The sequence below is a fragment of the Aplidium turbinatum genome, chromosome 9, assembly GCF_918807975.1.
Source record: "Aplidium turbinatum chromosome 9, kaAplTurb1.1, whole genome shotgun sequence".
Lineage (NCBI taxonomy): Eukaryota > Metazoa > Chordata > Ascidiacea > Aplousobranchia > Polyclinidae > Aplidium > Aplidium turbinatum.
Window position 1 is genome coordinate 7,061,027 of NC_137480.1, and position 23,047 is coordinate 7,084,073.

The window sequence follows — 23,047 nt, forward strand, 5'->3', positions numbered from 1 at the left end:
ATTTATTGCAGACACTCGTAATTTAACACTATACCCTGTTCAAAAATATGGATAATGATAATGAAATGGACGTGATACCAAAGACAGATAGTTTTCACGAAGAAATTGAGGAGGAAATGCTGACAGAAAGTAACAAAATTAATGAGTATGATGAAACTGAAGCCCATCATGAAGTCGATGCTGAAAACTCTAAAAGCTTTGAGCAAACAACTGCTGCTTTTGATCCTAAACTAGATTTTCCACCTAGTGAGCAGCTAGCAGAAGTTGAAAATGTTGCAACAAACAGTGGCATTGAATTATCAGACACAATTGATGATGTCACCATGTCAAAACAACATTCTACCCCTACTGTTCTGAAAACCATTTATGTTTCTGAGGAATTACTGCAAAGTGATTTGGCTGAAGATCGTGATTTTCATAAGGAGCAACTTCTTGATGGTGCAAAAACTCCTCAAGATATGATCCTAGCAAAAAGTGATGAAATTGTTGAAAATATCATCCATGATGTTCAAGATCAAGAAATGTCCAAATTATTAGAAAATGTTGCAACAAACAGTGGCATTGAATTATCAGACACAGTTGATGATATTACCATCTCAAAACAACATTCTACCCCCATTGTTCTGAAAACCATTTATGTTTCTGAGGAATTAGTGCAAAGCGATTTGGCCAAAGATCGTGATTTTGATAAGGAGAAACTTCTTGATGGGAAAAAAACTCCTCAAGATATGATCCTAGCAAAAAGTGATGAAATTGTGGAAAACATTATCCATGATGTTCAAGATCAAGAAGCATCCAAATTATTATCAGACACAGTTGATGATGTCACAATCTCAAAACAACCTTCTACCAGTAATTTCTTGAAAACCCTTTATATTTCTGAGGAACTAGCACAAAGTGATCTGGTTGAAGATCGTGATTTTGATAAGGAGAAACTTCTTGAAGTGAAAAAAACTCCTGAAGATGTGATCCTAGCAAAAAGTGAAGAAATTGTGGATGATATCATCCATGATGTTCAAAATCAAGAATTATCCAAGTTAGAAGTGGAACGAGAAGAAATTGATAAGCTTGAAACAAGTTCAAAGAAAACTACGCAAGAATTTCCTCGAAAGAATTCAAGAAACTCTTCTTTATCAAGGCATCACAGAAGATCAACATCCAGATCACTTTCAGGAAAAGGTAATGCCACAAGTTACATACGAACTTGCAACTGGATGTCGCCTTGGATTGGTTACACTTTAACGAAACAACTTTAGTAAAAGCTTGTAAGGCATAAACCAATCATAACATGGTGTAAGTGGCTACCGTCCAATTGTGACCCTTCTAGCACTCAGCCAGAGACTTGACCAGTAACGTTGTTTGGTCATTACAGAAGAAAAAAGAGTTATGACAGGGGTGGGAATCGAATCCACGTCATCCAAATGTATTCCATAACCCTAATTCCCTATAGGACACGTTGGCTACGGCGAAACGTTCACTTACTTTACTTCCTGTCAGAACTGTTTGCGTTTTTTTCTCTGTTTTACCTCTAACTTTCATTTATGTAATGGCGTCACAGACAACGCAGCTTGTGATTAGTTCATGCTTTACAAGCGTTAACGAAGTTGTTATTTTAAATTGGCTACCTGGTTACTGCATATCCATCGGTATTTTGGTAATAGTTTTGATACTCACAACTGCAATTGGATATTTTATTGAATGCAATAGTTTCTATGTTAACAAATTATTTCTTTTTAGGTACTTCCCAGGTGGAGTTACCTGATGACTTTTACTACGATATTGAGGTTAGTCTGTCATTAGGCTACATATCACGAAAAGTGTATTGAAGCATAAAAGCAGCATACTAGAACCCTTTTTCGTTTGACTGGTTGTGTTCTGATATCCATGATAAACGCAATCTGAAGTGAAAATCTAAATCTTGAAGATTAGAAAATTTTAGGTGCTGTTATGTCCCTTAGGTATGTCTAGGTAGAGGTGGGCACTGGACAGTAGCACGCTACTTTTGTGGCACCGCAACATTTTGGTAGCGGTAGCGCGCTACATTTCTTTCAGTCGTGCTACCTGCTGCTTTCCAATTTAAAGTGAAAAAGCCGACTTATTTTTGAGATTTTTTATGGAAACAATGCATGAAAAATCAGGGCAGAAATAATTCGACTGTTGCGGGAAACATCTAGCCACGTTGATACCGGCAAGAGTGACACCGACACTAGTCAAGACTCACTCTGAGGAAAAATTGTTTGGTGTGTTGGTGCCATCGCATGAAACGTTAATTGGTATGGAAACAAAAGTCAATTGTGGAGACCTTTTTTTTAGACAGAAGCTAGTCCTTGAGCTTTCTCAGTGCCAATTTAAAACGTTTCATTAAATACAACACTCCCATTCGCCAGTCCTTCCAATGCTGCGGTGGGAAGACTTTTCGCTGTTGGTAAAGACTTGCTGAAGCCAATGCATGCAGAACTCATCGACTCGCATTTTCAAATGCTCGTGTTTTTGAAAGATGCGTTACGATAAATTTCTATAAAGATGTTAAAATGGCAGTGTCAGCGAATGACGTCATTCGTTTTCAAGGTTATTTTGACGTCACAAAATACTTTCTGTGTCAATTCAAGACCAAAGTAGCGGGAAAATAGCGGTAGCGCGCGCTACTTTAGCCTGAGTAGCGATAACATGTAGCTCGCTACTGTTACGGTAGCGGATGCCCTTCTCTGTGCTTAGGGAAGGTTCAAAACAGTCACAGAAAGTATTCAACCATTGTGATGACACCTATGACACAGTAGATGAACTGTAAACATTTGGTTTGCGAATGATGACACAACTTGAGCAGATATGTCTATGCAGAGGCACTTTGTGGACTAATAACGACTCACAAACAACACCTTCACAATTTCAACCGCGGCTGTCGGGGCTGCTTCAGCAATTTAAATCTCAACAACAAAATGAAATTGTGAGAATTATACTTCTAAAGATGTCTCAGTCCATTGTTGATCCAAGGGGAGATGGACGATTGGGGCTATCGCCCTCCCCCCCTTAAAACACAGAAAAATATCTTTATTCATTGTGTGCACTGTGTATGCAAGGTTGGATTAATGTAGACCTACACAGTTCGTCAGTTGTGATTTCTTAAAATCCCCCACCCTACTTTCTGGAGACTGAGGATAAAGTTTCACACAATCGACCAGCATTTGCACATTCTAAATTTCTGAATGTAGGCTACATTGTTCTATTGAATCACTTTTTAGTTGAACATTTTCTGCAACTTGCAGGAATTTCAATCCGGTTCTAGTGTGATTGAAGGATCTGGAATTCCTTTCGATATTCTAAAGTTCTACCACTCTTTTGGTTATGATTGCCGAAAACGATCCAATCTTCACTTGCTTCCTGGACCAACGCTTTTGCTTTCTTCTGGGAATCTGGTTTGTAGCTAACACTTGTAGCCGCAGATTCACTGCTTTCTTAAAGCAATAGCCAATATTTGCACTTCCAAAATTTGGTTTGATAAACTGCGTTATGCAATAAGATAAAATCTTAACCACCATAATATATTTTCTAGGGTCTGCTACTATTCGGTGAGTCCGATTCGGTGAGAGCCTTTTCGGTGAGAGCCTTTTTCGGAGAGTTCCCTATTCGGTGATTTTTTGATTTTTATTTTGAAAATTATTGGGTACCGTAGCCTAATTATCATTGCCGTTTTTACATCGTTTTAACGTCGCTAAACGTTGAAATAAGACCCTAACCCGATAATTTTTAAAAAAATCACCGAATAGGTCTCTCACCGAAAAAGGCTCTTACCGAAAAACGCTCTCACCGAATAGGGAACTCACCGAATCGGACTTACCGAAACGGGCCATTCCGATTTTCTACGTACCGTACAGTTTAGTTTATAAACTTATGCGTTATTATCATCGTAGGCTTGGGCTACCATCTTGAAGTATATCATTTTACAGGTACAACTTATTCACTTGGCCACAAACGAGTATTCATTTTTGCGGAGCTGCAGCGGAGGAGGAATCGGAGCTTTAACGGTTGACAGGCTATGCAGAAATAATTGACAATATATCTGTTACGGATTTTTGGAAGCATAGGATATGAAAAATCCTGTTGAAAACCTGAGAGAAGAGTCTATTAAATAGAAGTGTTGCCAGATATAGTCTAGACTTCTAACTCAAATACTACATAAGTTATATAGTGAAACAGAAGTAGATATAGCTTACTATATTAAAGCTTGCTTGTTAAAACTAAAAGTTAGCAAACCGCAGCAAGTTAACCCAAAGTAACCTCATATAAATTAATCCAGTGATGTTTGTAAATTCAAGCTAGTTTTGATATGCCAGCTTGGTCTACTTTTAAACTTGTTAAAACTAGCATTTGAGAGAAAAAGAACATCTGGCATACCAACTTTTGTTCAACTGATCTTTTTCTCAAAGCCTATTTCGTATCTTCTACTTCCTGAAAATTTTGCTGAATTTTTATCTCAAATGTTGTTTTTAACTGCTGTAACTTAAAAGTTGTTCAGTGCTAGCCTGTTAAAATTTTCAAACCGAGCGAAAATAGCCCACGATGACATTTGATTTGGGCTACTTATCGATAGAGCTCAGAAATTTAGGCTCCTCAGAGATGTTACAACTTGAGTAAAATTAAGTTTGTCAAATATTGTAGCTTACCAAATCACTCCACATTTGCCTGAATTTTACAAAACTACCGTACTAATATGCCTATATCAATTATCGAAAAGCAAGTGAGGCACGAATGCAACATTTGATCAATGTAATTTCATTTCTGTTCCCACTCACCGTAGCTTACTTTTAATAAGTAGCATACAAATACAATAGAACCTTTGCATTTTTAACATGTACAAATTAAAAAATTTTCCTATCCAGACTTGTGCATTGAGCTAATCAAAAATAATATTTGGGATAATATTGGCACTTGGATAAGGCAAAACTTTGTTTAAAGCACCCTTCTCTGAGCATGTAGTTTTGTATTCCTTGCTTGTATTAACCTCTGATTTCCATAACCAAAGATAGGTTACTTGAAAAAGGTTTACTATTACAATACTTGTTAGGGTGGTCCTTAAAAACACTTTTTGGAATTTTGTTGGTGCCAGGTGTTTAAACTGTTCCATTTGGGGAAAAATATCACACGCAAAATAATTAAAAAAAAGTTCATTTTTAGAGGTAGCTCAATGTCACGATTTCTTTCTATCTCTTACCAGGAAAGAGACTTGGAAAGGTTCAATGACTTGGTTTAATGGGATATTACCGAAAGGCAGTCAATTAAATGTCGAATAGTTCTACTGGTGAAATGATAATGAAAATTCTTGAAGGACTTTAACGAACAGATTCTCAAATAACTCTAATTTCGAACACAATTTATATCAGCACCAATTCTCATCTACTTGTGTTCAATTACTTCAACTTTCAATCAACAATAATCTCTGCATCTATTACCCACTACCACAACAACAACAATCTGCGACTCATAACACAACTCTCATAATAATAATAATGCAAATTACACCACTTATTTATAGCAGGTTGTTTGGTCTGGTAACTTCGAGAAGGTTACGTAATGCTACATCATAACAAACAACATCTGGCAATGGTGAAAAACAAAAGAACATTCCAGATTCGCACGTAGGGTAAAATGTTCTAGAGATACGTCACATGATAAAGATTTCACAATCAAAGGTTACTACAGGGCAGTGACCGATAATAACATATCACATAAGAATTTCACAATCAAAACAGCACGTTCGGTCAAGATACAAAGCAGCCCGTCGCGAGACCTCGTACATTGATTGTGACACCCAAGCCCCCTCATTTTTCTGCAGGGTGGCAAATGGCTCCAACATCCACATCTCACAAATGGTAGAAGCTTCATTGAAGAATCAAAAAATGCAGAATGTTTGATTTCCCATCCAACTTTAATGCGTCATGTAGGTCTGGCCATTTGATACTTCAATGAAGCTTCCATCATTTGTTGTTTATGAGATATGGACTATTGGACTTAGGAGTCATTTGGCCTCCTGCAGAAAAATGAGGGAGCTTGATCTACCTCTAAGCAAGAACATTTTTTTTAATTATTTTGCGTGTAGCCTAATATTCACCGAATGAAACAATTTAAACGCCTGACACCAACAAAATTCCAAAAAAGTGTTTTAAAGGATCACCCTAATACTTATGTCTCAGTGTTGTTTGTTAAATGTCTCAGTTAGTTAGTACACTACAATAACTAGGCTACTACACACAGCGCCCGCTACATATAAGTACTGTACGCTACTACTGATATGATATACCGATATATACCTTAGCCTTGAAGTTGAGTAGTGAGTTGTTTGGACTTCAGTTACATTTTGAATTTTTTATAGCACCACAGTTTATGTGTTAATTAATTGCAACCTGTTGGAGTTTTATTATCTGAAGATTTAACAATGTGAGGTCTAACTATATATTTTTATGCCCCAACTATAATTTGTTATTTTGTAAGCGGAATAAAAAGTGGAGGCTTTTTAGGTTCATCCATCCCGAAGTTTCTTTGCTGTGGCAGAAAAAGGAACTAAACCGCATATTCTGATTTATGAGTATCCTACCTTGAAGTTGTACAGAATTCTCAAAGGTATATAGCCTACTACCGGTATAGACTTTGGTTCTTTGCATTTTATTTTTTAGCACATAGTCATAGTTTGCACTATGATGAAATACTAAATGTGGTATTAGTGCTACGGTGAGAAAGCACACGGTCAACGGACACTCTTAACTCTTAAAAAAAATTAGCTGCCAAAATTAAGAATGACTATAACGTACAAAAATATTGAACAGAATGTAGACAACTTGATCGTTTGATGGAACGAGTAACCCATTGCCACTTGAGAACTTTCAGCTTTCTTCCAGTCACAGTCAAGGATAGATCCAGGGGGGGTGTGGGGGGTGCGCACTCCCAAAAAAATTTTTCAAAATGCCTCGACATGCGGGAGTGGGGGAGGAGGAGGGAGGTGGCGGGGGTGTCAATTGTGTGATTGTCACTATTGAATGTATTGTTATTTTAGGAATATTAATCTTTTCTTTCCATAACAACTTTAAATCATGATATTTATTTGGTTTTCAGATTTTGATTCACATGAAAAATATTTAAAAGTTAGGGTTTTGTAGAAAATTAACATATATGTAGCATAAGTATGCCCGCAACCAATATTTTGTCACATTTCCGAAAGCGGCCCCGGCTTCATGCACCAAGTTCCGATCCAATTCCGGAATCTTATAGCAACAATAGATTATCTTCTAATAACAACAACTCATCTCAACCGGACTCATCTTCCAATAACAACAACTCATCTCAACCGGCCTCATCTTCCAATAACAACAACTCAACCGGACTCATCTTCCAATAACAACAACTCATCTCAACCGGACTCATCTTCTAATAACAACAACTCATCTCAACCGGACTCATCTTCCACTAACAACAACTCAACTCAACCGGACTCATCTTCTAATAACAACAACTCATCTCAACCGGACTCATCTTCTAATAACAACAACTCATCTCAACCGGACTCATCTTCCAATAACAACAACTCAACTCAACCGGACTCATCTTCTAATAACAACAACTCATCTCAACCGGACTCATCTTCTAATAACAACAACTCATCTCAACCGGGCTCATCTTCCAATAACAACAACTCATCTCAACCGGACTCATGTTCTAATAACAACAACTCCAATAACACCAACTCTTCCTAGACCTTACTGCGGCTTATGATACTGTTTGGCACAGGGGTCTCACAAATTGCTACAGATAATCTCAGACAGAAACATGGTTAAATTTATTGTCGAACTTATCTCCAACCACAGCTTCAAACTTAAAACCAATGACGGAAAGAAAAGACGTCTAAGAAATGGAGTTCCACAGGGATCTGTTCTCGCCCCATTTTGTTTAACATCTATATTTATGACCTTCCAAATACTTCTTCCAATAAATACGCATATGCACATGACCTGGCCATTCTTTAGTCACATCACAAATGGGAAGTAGTGCAGAACACCTTTACCAAGGATATGGACATTGGATATTCCATCGTCCTATCTGCAGTAATAGCGCTTCCAGCTGAATGGTGCGAAAACTGTGACTTCTGCCTTCCACTTATGTAATAGAGACTCAACTAGAAAAACTAACATCCAAAATAACGGCCGGACACTTCCTTTTGAAGCTATACCCACATACCTTGGGGTTCGGTTCGACCGGTCTCTTACGCAAACACCTAGAACACTAACGTGAAAAAGTGTTAGTTCGCATCGCACTCTTGAAGCGTCTTGTGGTCACAAGGTAGGGTGCAAGCCCCTTAATGCTGAGAACAGGTGATCTAGTCATAGTCTACGCCCCTCCTGAATATTGTGCTGCTATTTGGTGCAGAAGCGTCCATACTGACCTTGTTGAGGTGCCAATCAACAACTGCCTGCGAACAGTACCTGGTTGTCTCTGACCAACTATTACTGACTGTCTAGTGTCTACCTGTCCTTGCAGATATTAAGCCAGCTACACTTTGGCGCCAGTGTGCTGTCCTTTCTTTAAGCCGTAAAGTCCTAAACCCCGGTTATTTGCTACATGCAACCACACTGGAAAAACCTCCAAAGCAGCGGTTAAAATTAAGAAAGCCATCTGTACGCGCTGCACACGACCTGGTGGTCACCTTAGTGAGTAGTGGTATCATGAGGCGTGGTGTGAACAGTGGTCAAGCAGCACATCTCCACTTCGTGAAGTATTCTGATCTACATCTGGAAACTAGTTGGTTCATGACCTCTCTGGACTTGCCTCATCAAGGCGTAATCGTTTACGTACTGATGTTGGACGTTATGGTGCAGACATGTGCCACCTGTGAGTGTGATAAAATGCAAACGACAGTCCATATAATCAAGGATTGCTCACTGTACAAACCACCTCGTGGTAGGGAAGGTTTAGTCTTCATTGACGATGACACCAGGCAGTGGCTAACCGATGGGTGCCCTGATATATAATGACAACGCGAATGAAGATAACCCATGTTGATGCACAATCTTCCTCAAACGGAGATGGCGACTGAATATAATTGGAAATAGTTTATCTCAAGTTTTACGAAGCGTAGTACCTGAAAGGAATGTTCTTTGTTCATCTATAGATAAAGTGGATTTGGATGAAAATCGAAATAGGACTAATCACGAAATCAAATACCCTGACCTGTGCCTTTTAAACAAAACCAGATAAATTTTTAGCTTGAGTGCACCAAAGCACTAGGTTTGGGAAAACGAAAGAATACATGGGCTTAGCAAATCTTGTTTGACTTGGGGTGCTAAACTTTTTTATGATACCAGTCGTATCATATAGAGCTTAGCAAATAAAGTTACTAATCTCCTAAAAATCATTAACGGCCTGTTTAATCCTTAAAAGGGTCCTCAGAAGGTTCTTATTCAAATAGAATCATATTTCTATGTAGTTTTTAAGGTGGCATTATGTAGCCAAAACCCCTTATGCACTCAGCTGACAATGTTAGCAAGTAATTTTAACAAATATAAGAACGTTTAAATAAAAGTGCAGAATTTTCTTTTTTCCAGATGGCACAGAAACAGCGTATTCTTGCATAGATTTTGATCCAAAAGGAAGTTTGTTGGCTTCAGTTGGTTCCCGGCCTGATTATTGGCTCACTGTTTGGAATTGGAAGAAAGAGAAAATTATGTTGCGATTGAAAGTAATTTGATTCTTTTGCTTTGCCTGTGTGATAGTTAATGCCACAGGGTTGCTGTTCAGTGTTTTAGTGAATAAAAACTCTTTTTTGTAAATCATCCTCAGTCCGTCCTTTTTGCATTGTTTCAACGTTTGCAGACGTAGAACCAATGTAAAAAGAACAAATTATGCCAACTGAGGATACACTTTAGTTCAGCATTAAAGTGATGGAATGATTATGTTGTTTCTCAGTAGTTAGTGGTTAGAGCGATTCAAAAGATATGTCATATAAGCTACCTGCAGTGAATTGTCTCGCAGTAGTCGTAGGCTACCGAAAACAATCTAAAATAATTCAATGTGTTGTCACTTTATTGGGTGATTTTGGTTAAAAACCTGGTAAATAAAGTCTTAACAGCTAATTATTCCATTTCACAACAAACCCTAATGGTTCAGCACCCACATCCGAGGAACCGATATCCTACCTTTTAGTGGTGCAAGCACCCATGGTTAAGAACTCTTGTTTTAGATTCTTATAAATGCAAAAAAGCATTAAATTTCGTGTGAAAACTTTGCTACTTCCCTCGCACGTTCAAGATTTGCTTCAGCAACAACCTGACGTTTGTTGGCATTGAATATTTGGAAATGGTAACCATCGTACTGTTAGAAATAGCAGCTTGCTATTCTCATTCAGTGTATCTTGTGAATGAAATACAGTTGGATGACTTACAAGAATGCAACTCTACGGAAAGCTTTCTAATGACCAGTTTCTGCCAAATTAAACTGCAGCAACCCATACTGTTGTTTTTCAAGGATAACCGTTATCTTAAATAATAATTAATAATCAAGGAATTAAATTTTGCTGTATCGTTTCATCTCACCAAAATAAACTTTATACAGTATGTAGATGCAGGCTACTGTAAGCCTGCATCTAAAAAAGATCCAAATCTCATGTTTGTAAGAATTTGTTACAATAAACGTAGATTACGAGCATTAATTGCAACGGGTTTATAACTTTGACAGGCTTTCTCTCAAGAAATTTTCCGTGTAACATTTTCTCCTGAACAAGAAGGTCATCTTACTTCTTGTGGAATCTCACACATCAGGTACCGGCAGCGGAAGTTTTATGTTCAGGTTCTCTTGAAGCTAGATCAGTGGTCGGCCACTTAAAAAGCGCAATGGTGACAATTTACAAAATATGTCAAAATTTCTATAACTTCAAGAGCCAACATATTTTTGTGTTCAACAAGTGTAAACTAAAACATCTGCAACCTCAAATTAATTGCAGAGGCCAGCTATTTCGATCTTAGGGATATCTTCAGTGCAGTAAAAGAAAATTGTTTTAATTTTTCATTCTGCGGATTGGATAGTTGTTTTGGTGACGTAAGTGATCGAAAAGTGAAATGAGAAACAGTCTTCATTTTGATATTCAAACGCGAAACGTGATTTTTTTTCCGTCAATGAGAAGGTAAGAAATGATTGGAATTTGGTAGAAATTAGAATTGAAGAATAAACTGGAATTGGTCACTAAGATAGGACAAAACATTGTACGCTTATTTAGTAGTAATCTTTCTCCATATTGCTTCAGAGAAACCTGGCCTTCATCCAGAAACATCAGAGTCACTAGCTATATGCAGTGTTTCACTTTTCAATGCATATTTCACATTCGGTAGAGAGTTTGTCTTATTGAACATACGAAGCCGAGTAACGTGATCAAGTTTAACATCTTCAAGTTCAACTTGTTGCGTAGTTTTGTGTTTCTATATGTAATAAACTTGAAGATGTTAAACTTGATCACGTTACTCGGCTTCGTATGCATATTTCACTTAGTTAGCTCTTTACCACGTTGCATGTCAAAATTAGAAAACAGGAGTTGCTAAGTTTTGGAACCAGCCGCCCAATCCAAGAACATGATAAATTGACAGGTTTTGGAGAATGGCACGAACTTTCACAGGCTTAAAACTTAAAGGAGAACTAGGACGGTTTGGTAAAACTGCTCTGAGTGACATCGAAGGATATGTAGAACTTCCTGATGGCAAAGTGCTTTCCGGCTCAGAGTGGGGGAATATGCTGTTGTGGGATGGTGGCCTAATTACGGTGGGTGGATGGATATAAAGTCCTTATTGGTTTGCGTCACCAAGTATATTCCAATCAATTATGCTTTGTTTGAAACATGCTCTACGTTCCATCCATGCAACATTCTTTGTAATTTACTCTTTGCTTTCAAAAGAAGTCTGTCAAGTTTTGCAGAGCCGACGGCAGTCCATTTTTTCTACCAGTAATCGTGTTGAATTGTCTTCTGGCTACTTTTGCGCTGTTGCTGTGTGTATGTGCAACTGTATACCATTTATTATTTGTGTATTTTTTTGTTTGCTTATTCGAATATGGACATTCTTGTCTGACGCAAATAAATAGCCTACAGTAATAAATAACCCAATGTGGTGTGGGCCAGATGTGATATGCGACCCTTTCCACGGCCAAAATTTTTGACATTCCAACCACTAGCTTAGTATATAGATGCATTTTTACAGTACATAATGACCTTCCTTCATGTTCCCAAATGGTACTATAACTTTTCACCAGTGATTGAGGTAAACAGCAACTTTGCTGATAAAATGCCTATACCTGGGGGTAGAACAAAACGGTACTAGCCCCAAAGAATCATATTTACCTGCGTGAAAATAAATTATACTTTAATTTGCAATTATTTTTAAGCAATGGAATAGTGCTGGAAAATTGTCATCTGTGCTTTCTTTACACTGTGCTGTGCTTTTCTTTTTTTGGCTTTTTGACGAGTGTCAAAATATCTGGATTGTAAATTTATAGCTGAATGGTACTTTATGAATTATATTAATTAAAATAATCATAAACCAGTTGGATCATCCCCCAACATATTTATACTGTAGCTCGCAAACTTAAAAATCGGCTAAAAATTAAGAGATTTCTAAACAAAATGAAACTTTCAAAGTGATATGAATTTAGACAAAAAACGTTCAGTCTGGAAATGAGAGTTGTAGAATAAAAGTTAAAACAAGTAGCATTTTTCTGTTTCTAATACAATGTCAGTCAACTCACCGCAAGAAAAGGAATTACTCCGTTGAATGAACAATTGGACTTTAGAAACCCTGCTATGCCAGAATGGCCATTATGTTGTCACTCTTCATAAAAAACTTTAAACGTAGCCTACCCTGACATTATGAAGTAAATCATGGTCCAAGTAGTTGTTTAATGTTTTACTGCACACACTGTATAATACCAGGTTAACCTTGCTTTTTGCTTTTTTGCGTTCTTTATTTAAATCTTTAATAAGGTTGAGATCAGCCGTAAACACCAGAAGCCATGTCATGTGGGCTCCATCCAACAACTGGTTATTGATGAAGGAGAACTGATTACAATAGGACTGGATGGCTTCATTAGGGTAGGTAGTGTTCTGTGAAATTAATTTTAGACTACTTGTCATAAAAAAATATTAAAAGACTAAAATTGCCATATTGTCGCAAGGATGTAACCGTTTTTTACCCCGTTTCGACTAAATGCTCTTACAACAGTCTAAAGAGGCGTGACAGGTACACTTGAGTTGATGTTTTCTTTGTAAACATAATCCCATCAAACTCAGTGACTAAGAAAGTTATGCATTGTAAGTGAAATTTACCAATCGTACAAAATAAACGCGAAGTTTTGGAAGTGCCTGGCTAAGTGGCGTGCGGTCATTGTATTTTCCATTATCTAAATAACTTTTCAAACTAATGCCGGTGATTACATGGACAGCTTAACAACTGACTAATGGCTATCGAAATGTTCCAGCCTTTGACATAAAATCGTTTGAAATATGAATGCATTTTTATCAACCGCATTTGGATCTTTGAAAAATGGACTAGAAATGCCGTAAACTTTTTTGTTTCAAAGTTGAGACTACAGGTTTTTAGCATAAAAAGTTTGGTTTATAAGTTTCTTAGCATAAAAGTTGGGTTTTTACGTTTTTTGTTAACAAATTTTGTCGAATTTCATCAAATTTCAAGGTTTGGGAGATGGAAGCCATAGATGTTGCTGACACTACCGACGATTACGATATCTTTGAGATTGAACCGATGAATCAGATGAAAGTTGGTAGTGATGTGCAACTTACTTCTATGGTAAAGGTAGGATGGCCTGATAACTGATTTGTTTCATGCATCGATTTATAGTGTTTCCAGTCATGTGCTTCTGCTATACCATGAACTTACGCTAACACAACCATCACACCGTCTTGTTTTTGCTAATTCTAAAACTGCTAACAATTGAAGATTTAGTCCAATTAGGTACCCGTCTATAAAGTCTATTTACCATTCAATTCAAAAATCGTTGTTCAACCAAAAGAGCTGAAAAATAAAAGCTCATTTGACCCCCCTTTTTTTGTCAAGCTTTTTTCTATTTTGGAGGGCTCACCCCCTCGAGTTACCTCAGCAATGCAAACCTAGTTACAGTCATGCAAACGAAACAATATGCAGCTGTTCACCTAATGCCAGCTTAGTATGTGTCACATGAAGACAATACGAGTGATATTTTTGCAGCACTATAATCCCAAACAGCAAAGAAGCCGTTTTTTTTTTACATTGCTTCAGTGTCTACAGACGTTGAATCAATGCAAAAAACGGCTGATTTGCTGTCTGGGATGTAAGTGATTTCAAAATTATCTTCACAGGCATCAAGAATGTTGCGTTGAGCAACGTTGATAATTACATTGCAGGCCAACCTGGACGAGGATAACGAAGGAGAGGACGGTTCCTCGATATGGTACGCGCAGGATACCAACGGTGTCATTTGGAAACTTGATTTGTCTTTTTCTCACACGGTAAGCTCTCGATTAAGTGTCGTTTTCAAAGCAGAGTGGCCTTACTTCAATGAAAATTTATGGTAGATTGCTTTTCAGTAGTATTTAATGTATTTTTCTTGCTAGGTTAAGTGAAAAGTGATATGGCACAAATCCTTGAATGATTGAGTGGTTATGCCATGTTTAATTAGTGAGTGTTTAAGAAGTGCTTTGCTTTATATTGTTAGCTGCCGGCCACTTTCCCGCTTACCAACGAAAACGGGGAAACTGATCCATTAACATTAAACAACTCTCTTGTTAAAGCTTTGGTAGAGAGTTTGCTTAGTTGAACCATAGAGAAATAAAACAGTAACTTTAGCGGGTTTAGCATACTTTATTTCACACAAAATATAACATAATTAAAATAAAATAAACTCAAACGTTTTCGACACGTACGTGTCGAAAACGTTTGAATTATTTGAATTATGGATTAATTTGAATTAATTTCTCTATGGTTCAACTCTCTTGTTGCAGACCAAACCCCCGGAAAAGCTATTCTCATACACCGCTGGTGCGATCACTAGCGCTTCAGCGTCCCCTATCTGTCATCTAGTGGCCACAACAGGCGATGCTTACGTCAGAGTCCACGATTACGTTCACAAGTCCTTGTTGTGTCAGTATTTTGCTACGACACCAAACACAAGGGGTACTTGTGTGGTTTGGCCTCAGGCGATAGTGAGTTTGTTGCTATTATTGTTCTTCATCTTTTATTAATTCCATATTGATCATTATCTATTTGTTTTGTTTTTAATATCTCGCAGCAATCAGGCCCTCAGAGAAAAAAGTTTGGTGACCCCTGGATTAGACCATTGGCTTGTCCCCGCGAAAAAGGTGTTCGCCAGTTATTGCAGCATTTTTATGAATTCTCTGTTACGATTTGCATAAATATCTCCAAAGCAGCGAACTACGTTATTTAAAATTATTGATATATTCTGCCTACTCTGCCAACCGTGTTCAATATGTCTATAGTATTTAATTTGCAATTTCATGAGACCCCTCTGCGCACTCGCAGGTTGATCCAACTGGCAGACAGATACTAGCTGGTTTTTCTGACGGCATCATGAGGTCCCTCATACTTGAAGAAGCCGAAGGAAACACTCAATTGGTTCTTTGCCAGGTATCTTAACACCACTGGTTCTCGTGTATCTTTGTCAACCATGGCATTTGCTATTGCAACTGTGTCTTCAGGTTGTTCAAATTTCCGCATCACCTTATATTTTAACTATATACTGCCTTGCAACAGTTGTGTGATTATCCAAGATATGCTGACAAAATAAATTTCAGTTTTGTGTTCTTCTATTGCTGGTATAACCCGATTAAAAAATAATAATAAAGTAGCCTACAATTACTATTGCTAAATTGAAAGTGCTAACACTTTTGTAGGTTGCAACGTTAAGTCGTCTTTACATCAAAATATAAAAAAGTCTAGCACATCCGACTGTGGATAGACATTTCAAAAACTCACCTTACTAGCACATCCCCAACAGGTGCTAAAACCACACTCTTCAAGCATTACCGGGATGGCTTTTGATTGCTACGGGACGCTGCTTGCTACAGGCAGCACCGACTGCACTGTGTTCTTCTTCATGGTGAACAAACGTGGTTTCAAGCCACTTGGCTACATCAACATTCCCGGTCCGGTCACCAGCATGGAATGGTCACCAAGAGAGTTTGTAAGCTGCTTAGTTGTTAGATCAGAAATAATAATGCTTGTTTTTATGTAAACAATGTCGTGTAATCTATTGTAGGATTTTTTCTTTCAACCCTATGTGAATCAGTTGTTAGATGGATGACAATGGGTAGAGATACACAGCCGAAAAGGTTTACATGTTGTTGTCATAATAAATATCGTGCCGTTGCCTGGTTTCGTGGCTTATGGTTCGACAAAACATTTTCTACTGAAATAGTCTTAGCTCTTTGACCCCTGACGCTTAAAGACCGCGTTTACGTTACAGCTTCATATGCTGCTGGACGCTGTCATTAGTTTCAATAAAAACTGCTAGGTCTTGTAATTCAATTTTTATCGAGAACTCTATTACTATTTCCGTCATAAGGCTTTCAAAAAATTTACAAATCGTGCTGACGTTTTGTTGACAGCCTGTATCCACGCTCCTCGTGTCCTGCAGCAACGGAAAAGTTCTTGAAATCTCTGCTCCTAATCCCTCGTACATCAACAACACCACATCTTACAAGCTCAGTGGTCTCTCCATCAAATCCTACACTTTCCAAAGCATCAAGTCGCAACTACGCCAAAACGAAGAACACGAGAGAATTGAAACTGAAAAAGCGGACAGAAGAATAGAAAGAGAAAACGAACTAAAGCGGAAAAAACAGAGAGGCAAGCTATTTTTTAAATTGTTTATATTTTAATAAAATATATAATGCTTCATTTTATAATGTTTTTATAGCTAGTTACTGCAGTTAGGCTCCCTTCAAGAGGTGGAAATTTATTGCATTTTTATAAATATTTTCAGATTCCTGATGAGGGCTTAAGTTAAGCCAAAAACTTTCGACTGTTAAAACTATTTGTATATATGTAAAATATATTGTTATAATGCTCAACCCTGTTGTATTGTTGTGTCTTGCCTGTCTTTGGTACAAGAAAGCAAACTCTCTCCGGAAACTATATTTTAATAAATGTTTAACATTTATGTTTGTGGCTTCATAGCGAGGTGATGCGAAAGAATAACAAGGACTGGAAGCCTAACACTTCCAGTCCTTGTTTGTATTCAATAACATTGTTTCGTAGTGAATGATTGCAGAAGAAGGCTAATAAAATGATAAATATAATGGTCTGATGAACAGTCTCTCTCTGTATCTACTACAGTAGTAAAAGAAGAAGAATTTTGAAAATAAAACGTTGTAAAAAATCTTTGACTCATATAAGTTAAGTGTTGAGGTGGAGAACAGAAGTGTTGAGGTTTGTGATCCGTGAAAGGAAGTGACTTGGAACGAAGGCGGTCAGCCGGATATGCCGCCATAAAAAGATTAACAGAGTGATGTTATTTTCTTTTGAGCGGAATTGCTCTCCATCTTCGATTTGACGTATTTTATGAGACGTTTGGTGATGTGTCACATGGTATCGAACCCAGGTCTAGCAACTCAGTGTCCATTATCCAAAACTTCATTCAGAAAGCGTGTTGCAATTTAGCCTACAGTTATTATCTTAGCTTTGTTGGGTATAAATCCATGAACTGGACTGCTAAAGCACTTTTTATGATCCTACAGTTTCATCTCAATGAACTTAAAGCCTTCAAGTTATTTTGTTGCTGGTTTTATGTGTAGGAGAAGAAATCAGTGAAGAAGATGCGATGGCGTATTTAGATGAAGACCCTGAAGCGGAGAAAGAGAAAGAAGATCAACCTCTTTACTTTCCTCCTGAACCAAGCCCTGTCCTCAAAGCTTTTTATCTCAGTCCTGGAAGATTTTGTGTCTCCATGGGTGAATTTGATGCCGGATACCTGTACGAGTGCGAATTTCCAGGAAAGAAAGCTGTTTCGGATGAGCCGATTGAGCCAACACAAGCTGTGGCTATTAAAGGTACTGCAAGTTCTATTTTAAAGTTGTGAATAAGCGACAAATATCTTGGGTTGAATAGCATCATTTTCAAAGCATTCGAAGTTTGAACGCAAACTACTCTAATTGATTGAGTTTCGATTTTAGCAGCATGATCGTTGCTTACTTCACAAGGTAGATTTCAAAACAATTTAAAATGGCCGCTTTTCCTTCAGCAACTACACCCACTGAATTTACTACACTCTTGATAATGATAATGATGTTATGGTTTTATTTATTCTTGTTCTACAACTACTGAGGTTTTTTATTGACAGGGCTCAGTACGATGGCATTACATTAAATTACCCGACTTATTCTCACTGCGTTATGCAAAACAGAACAGAAACGGTGCTGTTTTTAAAGTTTTCGTGTTAGGACCCGACCTGGAATCGATCTCAGATCTACATCTCCAGAACCGAAAGTGAAACCACTCGGTCACTGACCTGGTAACACCCAAGGTATAGATGTGAGCGGTGTTTTTAACAACCATCTTAAGGCGGGAGTCGAACCAGGATTGTATAATTGGAAAGCGAGCGTCTTATCCTCATTTGTGTGAAAGGTAAAAAGGTTGTCTAAATCATCACCGCGACATCATAAATTTAATTTCAAGTTTAAATGACGTTTCAGATTCAGATGACGCACCGATGACGTCACTCATGTTCACCAAAGATCGTCATAAGTTAATTGTCGGCTTTAAGGGCGGACGCATCAGGGTGTACCCGTTAGATGGCGACCCAGAGGCTCCCTTTGATATGGACACTCTTTACCACTACTGGGAGCTGAACATGCACGACAACGACACAGGTTTGTGTCGGAAGCCTACCAGGGTCCAGGGCCCTACAAAGATGTTCCAATTGTTCAAAGTCATTTTTGTGCCTTTATGACCATCTTCTTTAAAATAGGGCGGAATTAAATGTCTGAGTAGATCGTAAAATGATGTTGATCTTCCAGGGTGATCAATAATATTGTTAGTTTTTTGTAAAATTCCACAACTTTATAAAAAAAAAATTAAAATTTTATTTTGTCAAAGCTTATGAATGTGGTCAAGGCTGTGGGGTCAAAGATTTCATTGAGTGTCTTACATACCGATATGCAAGCAAGTGTTCTCGTTTGGCATTAAACCGATTTCACTTTGGGCGTCGGTCAGACAGTCCAGGCACATCGCCCAGGTGGTCAAGGACATATAGCAGTAGGGCAGACAGTGCTTTCTTTCATGTCACCACCTTGCTTTTCCCCAAAAAACGACTTTCAGCTTTCTCGCTCGGTGAGCAGAGGAACTGGTCGACCTGTGCGGGAATCAAACCCGAGTCTCTGGCACCAACCGAGCACACATCTTTACAGAAATGATTTTAAACCCAAGATAAACTTACCCCTAAGGATATAATTTATTAAAGCAGTATATTTACTAAAGAAAAAACCCAACTTGAATGCTAAATTCCCAAAATATAAAATTAAAAATCCTGATAATAGGGGTAAGTTCATCAAGACAGTTCCCAGAGAGCAAATCCATTTTTTTGCATTGATTCAACGTCTGCAGACGTTCGTCTAAAAAAAAACTGTTGATTTGCTGCCTGGGTCGGCAAGGAGTAATAATAGGCTAATAAAAATAATTTATTTTACACCAGTTGGTGCAAAATAGCGTCTATAAAAGTCTCCATAATTGACGATTTTCAGCCAAATGTCGCAGTTGTTCCGTTTTGTGCTTTGTAAGAGATCGAGCCGTCGCATGAATGTTTCTGCTGGTCTTCCTTGCTTTCATTTGCCTTTGATCAGTTAAACAAAATCAAGGAAGACTAGCAGAAATATTCATGCGAGAAAAAGTTGAATATCACATCTCTGCTTCACACCATCTGGTTTCGTCACTGAGCAGTTATCAATAATTCTCAACTGCGTCATCATCATCCAGGCGCTGTGACGGACATCGTAGAAAGCCACGATGAAGCTTACGTGCTGACGACAGGTGGTGATGGCAACATGTTCGGTTATGTTTCTCTCTCATATGAGGTGATCGCTAAGAACATGGAAGGAAAACACGCTAAACTTCCTGCCTCTGAGGTTTGTATATGATTGCATCCAGCCCTCGTTAATCCGGCTTACCGCATTTCATCACAGTGTCGGTTTAGCGAATTTACCCGATTACTTGGAACAAAAGTGAGAAAAACTGAAAATAAAATAAAAGTAAATAAATTAAAAGTAAAGTAAGTAAAAAAGTAAGTAAGTAAAAGTAAGAAAAAAAGTAAGTAAAAAAATAAAGTAAATAAATGCGTATCCGAAAGAAGGAAAACTTTGTACCAGGCTCGATTATTATCGAAGTCTGCTATGTATTGTCCAGTAATGCTTCAAATGTTTGTTAGATCGAAATGCTTTTTAACGCTGCAGCAAGTAAAGTGCATGCATTGTCTGGTGGTTGACGCTCTTCTATTAAACATTGTGCGGTTGCGTACTAACTAGTTTTCATCAATACTTGTTTAATGTTTATGCAATCAATAGTGTTTTTAAAAACGCCTATTTAATGCTAATAAGGACATCATACCCAAACTCTATATGCTTTAGTACGCTATAGTTATGGTACAAACTCATTGTCTAGACTGTTCCTTCATCTATAACACACGCGGACGACATCGACGACCCTCACTCATACAGCATCGAAGACGCCAAACTCAAGTCAGAACAAGATAAAATGATCAGGGATGCAGAAGCGAAAAAAGAGCTGGAGAGAAAAAAGATAAGGAAACTCCGGAAGGTCTTCTTGGAACTTCTCGACCAAAACACGGCCCTTCCAAAGTCAGTGCAGCTGACGCGCCAGGTTCGTATTCACAAAGTAGCTTGTTAATATTGTGATCAGGAGAAAAATGTTTAACAACTTTATCTTCCTTTAAACTAATTACAATTGAAAACTTCTCTGACAAAACGGTATTTGCTGTGTCCCTACAACACAGGAGCTATTCCAGTTAGTTACCTTGGAGGGGGAAGGGCGATTTCAACATAACACAATGATCTGTAGGTCTATATTGATCCGACCTTGCAATTACACCGTGAATAGATTTGATTTTCTGTGTTTTAAGGAGGGGGTGCAATCACCCCTGCAAACGGGGTGCAAACGACTGATTTGTTGTTCGAGCATTAATTCGCATGCTTGGCTTTGTGTCCAGGAATTTGAACTGGATCCGGATGTGACCAATAAAATACGACAGGAGACACAAAACCGCATTGGGAGGGTTCGATTGGAAATGAAATGGGAAAAGGAAAAGTTGGCCCTGGCTCATCGCAAACTACAGGTAATGTAATTTCATGCATTCAAGACAATGTCTATCCAGACGTTGAATCAATGTAAAAATGACGCTATCTGGGATCTTATTCTAAGAAGCAATTCTGGAGCACTGTAATTTGGAATATAATGCCAACATGTCCTGGTTGGCAGAAGAAACTGTATTGTTGCCACACCTATGTTTTCGTCTGATACGATTCAACTTGAGGTTTTCACCCAATCACAGTAGGAAGATATGGCGAAGTGCTTCACTTCTAACCTGACAACCAAACCAGTCACTTTTTACACTAATTCAACATCTGCAAACGTCAAATCAATGTTAAAAAGGACTGGTTTGTTGACTGAAAAGTGCATGCTCGGTTCAAACACGTTATTTCGAGCCGATTTATCATGAATCATTCTAATCACCAGACAAGATTTCGTTCCCAAGTTCATTGTGATCGGATAGTCGTCCACCCTTTCAAGTCCGATCATTCAGTCTCGTCTTTCCGGGGCTCCAAGCTCTCGGAAGAATACCACGATCTCATAGAGCGCGTAGCGGAGCGCTTGAGAGCCTCCAGTCTGGAATCGGAAAAAGAAATAGAAGCAACAATAACCACAGGAGCTTCACTGCAGCAAACCGGAGGTCAATTAATTTTCATGATAACAATCTAGGCTAAGGATTTTATACTTGCGTTGTTTTTTTAGAGTTTTGCAACAGGCTCTTATACCATTTTCACTCCAGATACTTTTTTTCTTCTTGTTTTTTAATGCAAGCTGTTGGGTTCTTACACGTGTTTTATTTCCTGAATTTTTATTGTTGGTTTAATTGTGCTGCTTACATTTCCGTTACCCTGCAATAGTTAAGAATTTTCCTTGATTAAGTTTTTTTTATATCTTCTTACTTTCATCGATTGCACAAAAATTAAAAAGAATATTACAATATTTTTGCGGTTTCAAATCGTATGTTCGAGTGGGGTATTTCGAATATGTGTACATACGAATAGCTCGAAATATGTATATTTGAGATATGCTATCCTATCATGATGGCATATTCTGTATGTGCTGTAACCAACGTGCATCGAAAAATGTGCTTAACTTTTATACGACTTCTCCATTGCACAGCGAGCTCTGAAACTCTAGCTGACGACGACAAATCCCATATTGGTGAGGCGAAATTGCGGAAACATACCTCTGTACTCCAAGGAAGAAAAGCTGAGCATGTGGCGAAGTCTTTGCAGAAATCAGCAGATTTGAAAGCGAAGAGAGAACGGCGCCATGAAGAGGCAAGTCTGCATACTTTGTTGTTGGTGCACAACCAAATCTTCACCACCACATGCAAAATCTCAATAAAAAAAAACTTATTCAATTATCTTCTACTTTGTATCATGGAGATAATGATTGGTGTAATAAATTAATAAATCGATTAAAATTACAGTGACTGTAACAGCTTAGACTTGGTGATGAAACAATATTTTTGTGAAAACCAGGTGACTAAATCGCAGCAGACTAACAGTACTGTTGCTTGTGTCTGAAAATAGGACAGGACTCAATATAAGTTACTTAAAATATTAATTCATGGTTGCCCCAGTTATCTCTTCTGTGCACCACGATTAGTCCACTTGTGCATTTATTGTTCACTGATGATCCCAAATAAAGATGAAACTGGAGTGTGGAGTCTTCCATTTTTGTTCGATGGTGGC

General features: G+C 38.0%; 1 protein-coding gene across 1 annotated transcript in view; it reads left to right on the forward strand.

Moving 5' to 3' along the window:
* The first annotated feature begins 26 nt into the window (after positions 1–26).
* LOC145777089 (cilia- and flagella-associated protein 44-like) overlaps positions 27–23,047 on the forward strand; it is a 38,720-nt gene continuing 15,699 nt past the window's right edge. The window contains exons 1-22 of the mRNA XM_082588377.1: positions 27–1,179; positions 1,738–1,784; positions 3,264–3,413; positions 3,945–4,022; positions 6,513–6,615; positions 9,588–9,721; positions 10,717–10,799; positions 11,619–11,790; positions 13,004–13,111; positions 13,713–13,832; positions 14,420–14,524; positions 15,017–15,217; positions 15,555–15,659; positions 16,030–16,215; positions 16,640–16,880; positions 17,828–18,082; positions 18,725–18,901; positions 20,004–20,152; positions 20,685–20,903; positions 21,250–21,375; positions 21,777–21,990; positions 22,470–22,630. Coding sequence (XP_082444503.1) covers positions 48–1,179; positions 1,738–1,784; positions 3,264–3,413; positions 3,945–4,022; positions 6,513–6,615; positions 9,588–9,721; positions 10,717–10,799; positions 11,619–11,790; positions 13,004–13,111; positions 13,713–13,832; positions 14,420–14,524; positions 15,017–15,217; positions 15,555–15,659; positions 16,030–16,215; positions 16,640–16,880; positions 17,828–18,082; positions 18,725–18,901; positions 20,004–20,152; positions 20,685–20,903; positions 21,250–21,375; positions 21,777–21,990; positions 22,470–22,630 — 4,266 coding nt within the window. The 5' untranslated portion in view covers positions 27–47. The remainder of the gene's footprint in view (positions 1,180–1,737; positions 1,785–3,263; positions 3,414–3,944; positions 4,023–6,512; positions 6,616–9,587; positions 9,722–10,716; positions 10,800–11,618; positions 11,791–13,003; positions 13,112–13,712; positions 13,833–14,419; positions 14,525–15,016; positions 15,218–15,554; positions 15,660–16,029; positions 16,216–16,639; positions 16,881–17,827; positions 18,083–18,724; positions 18,902–20,003; positions 20,153–20,684; positions 20,904–21,249; positions 21,376–21,776; positions 21,991–22,469; positions 22,631–23,047) is intronic.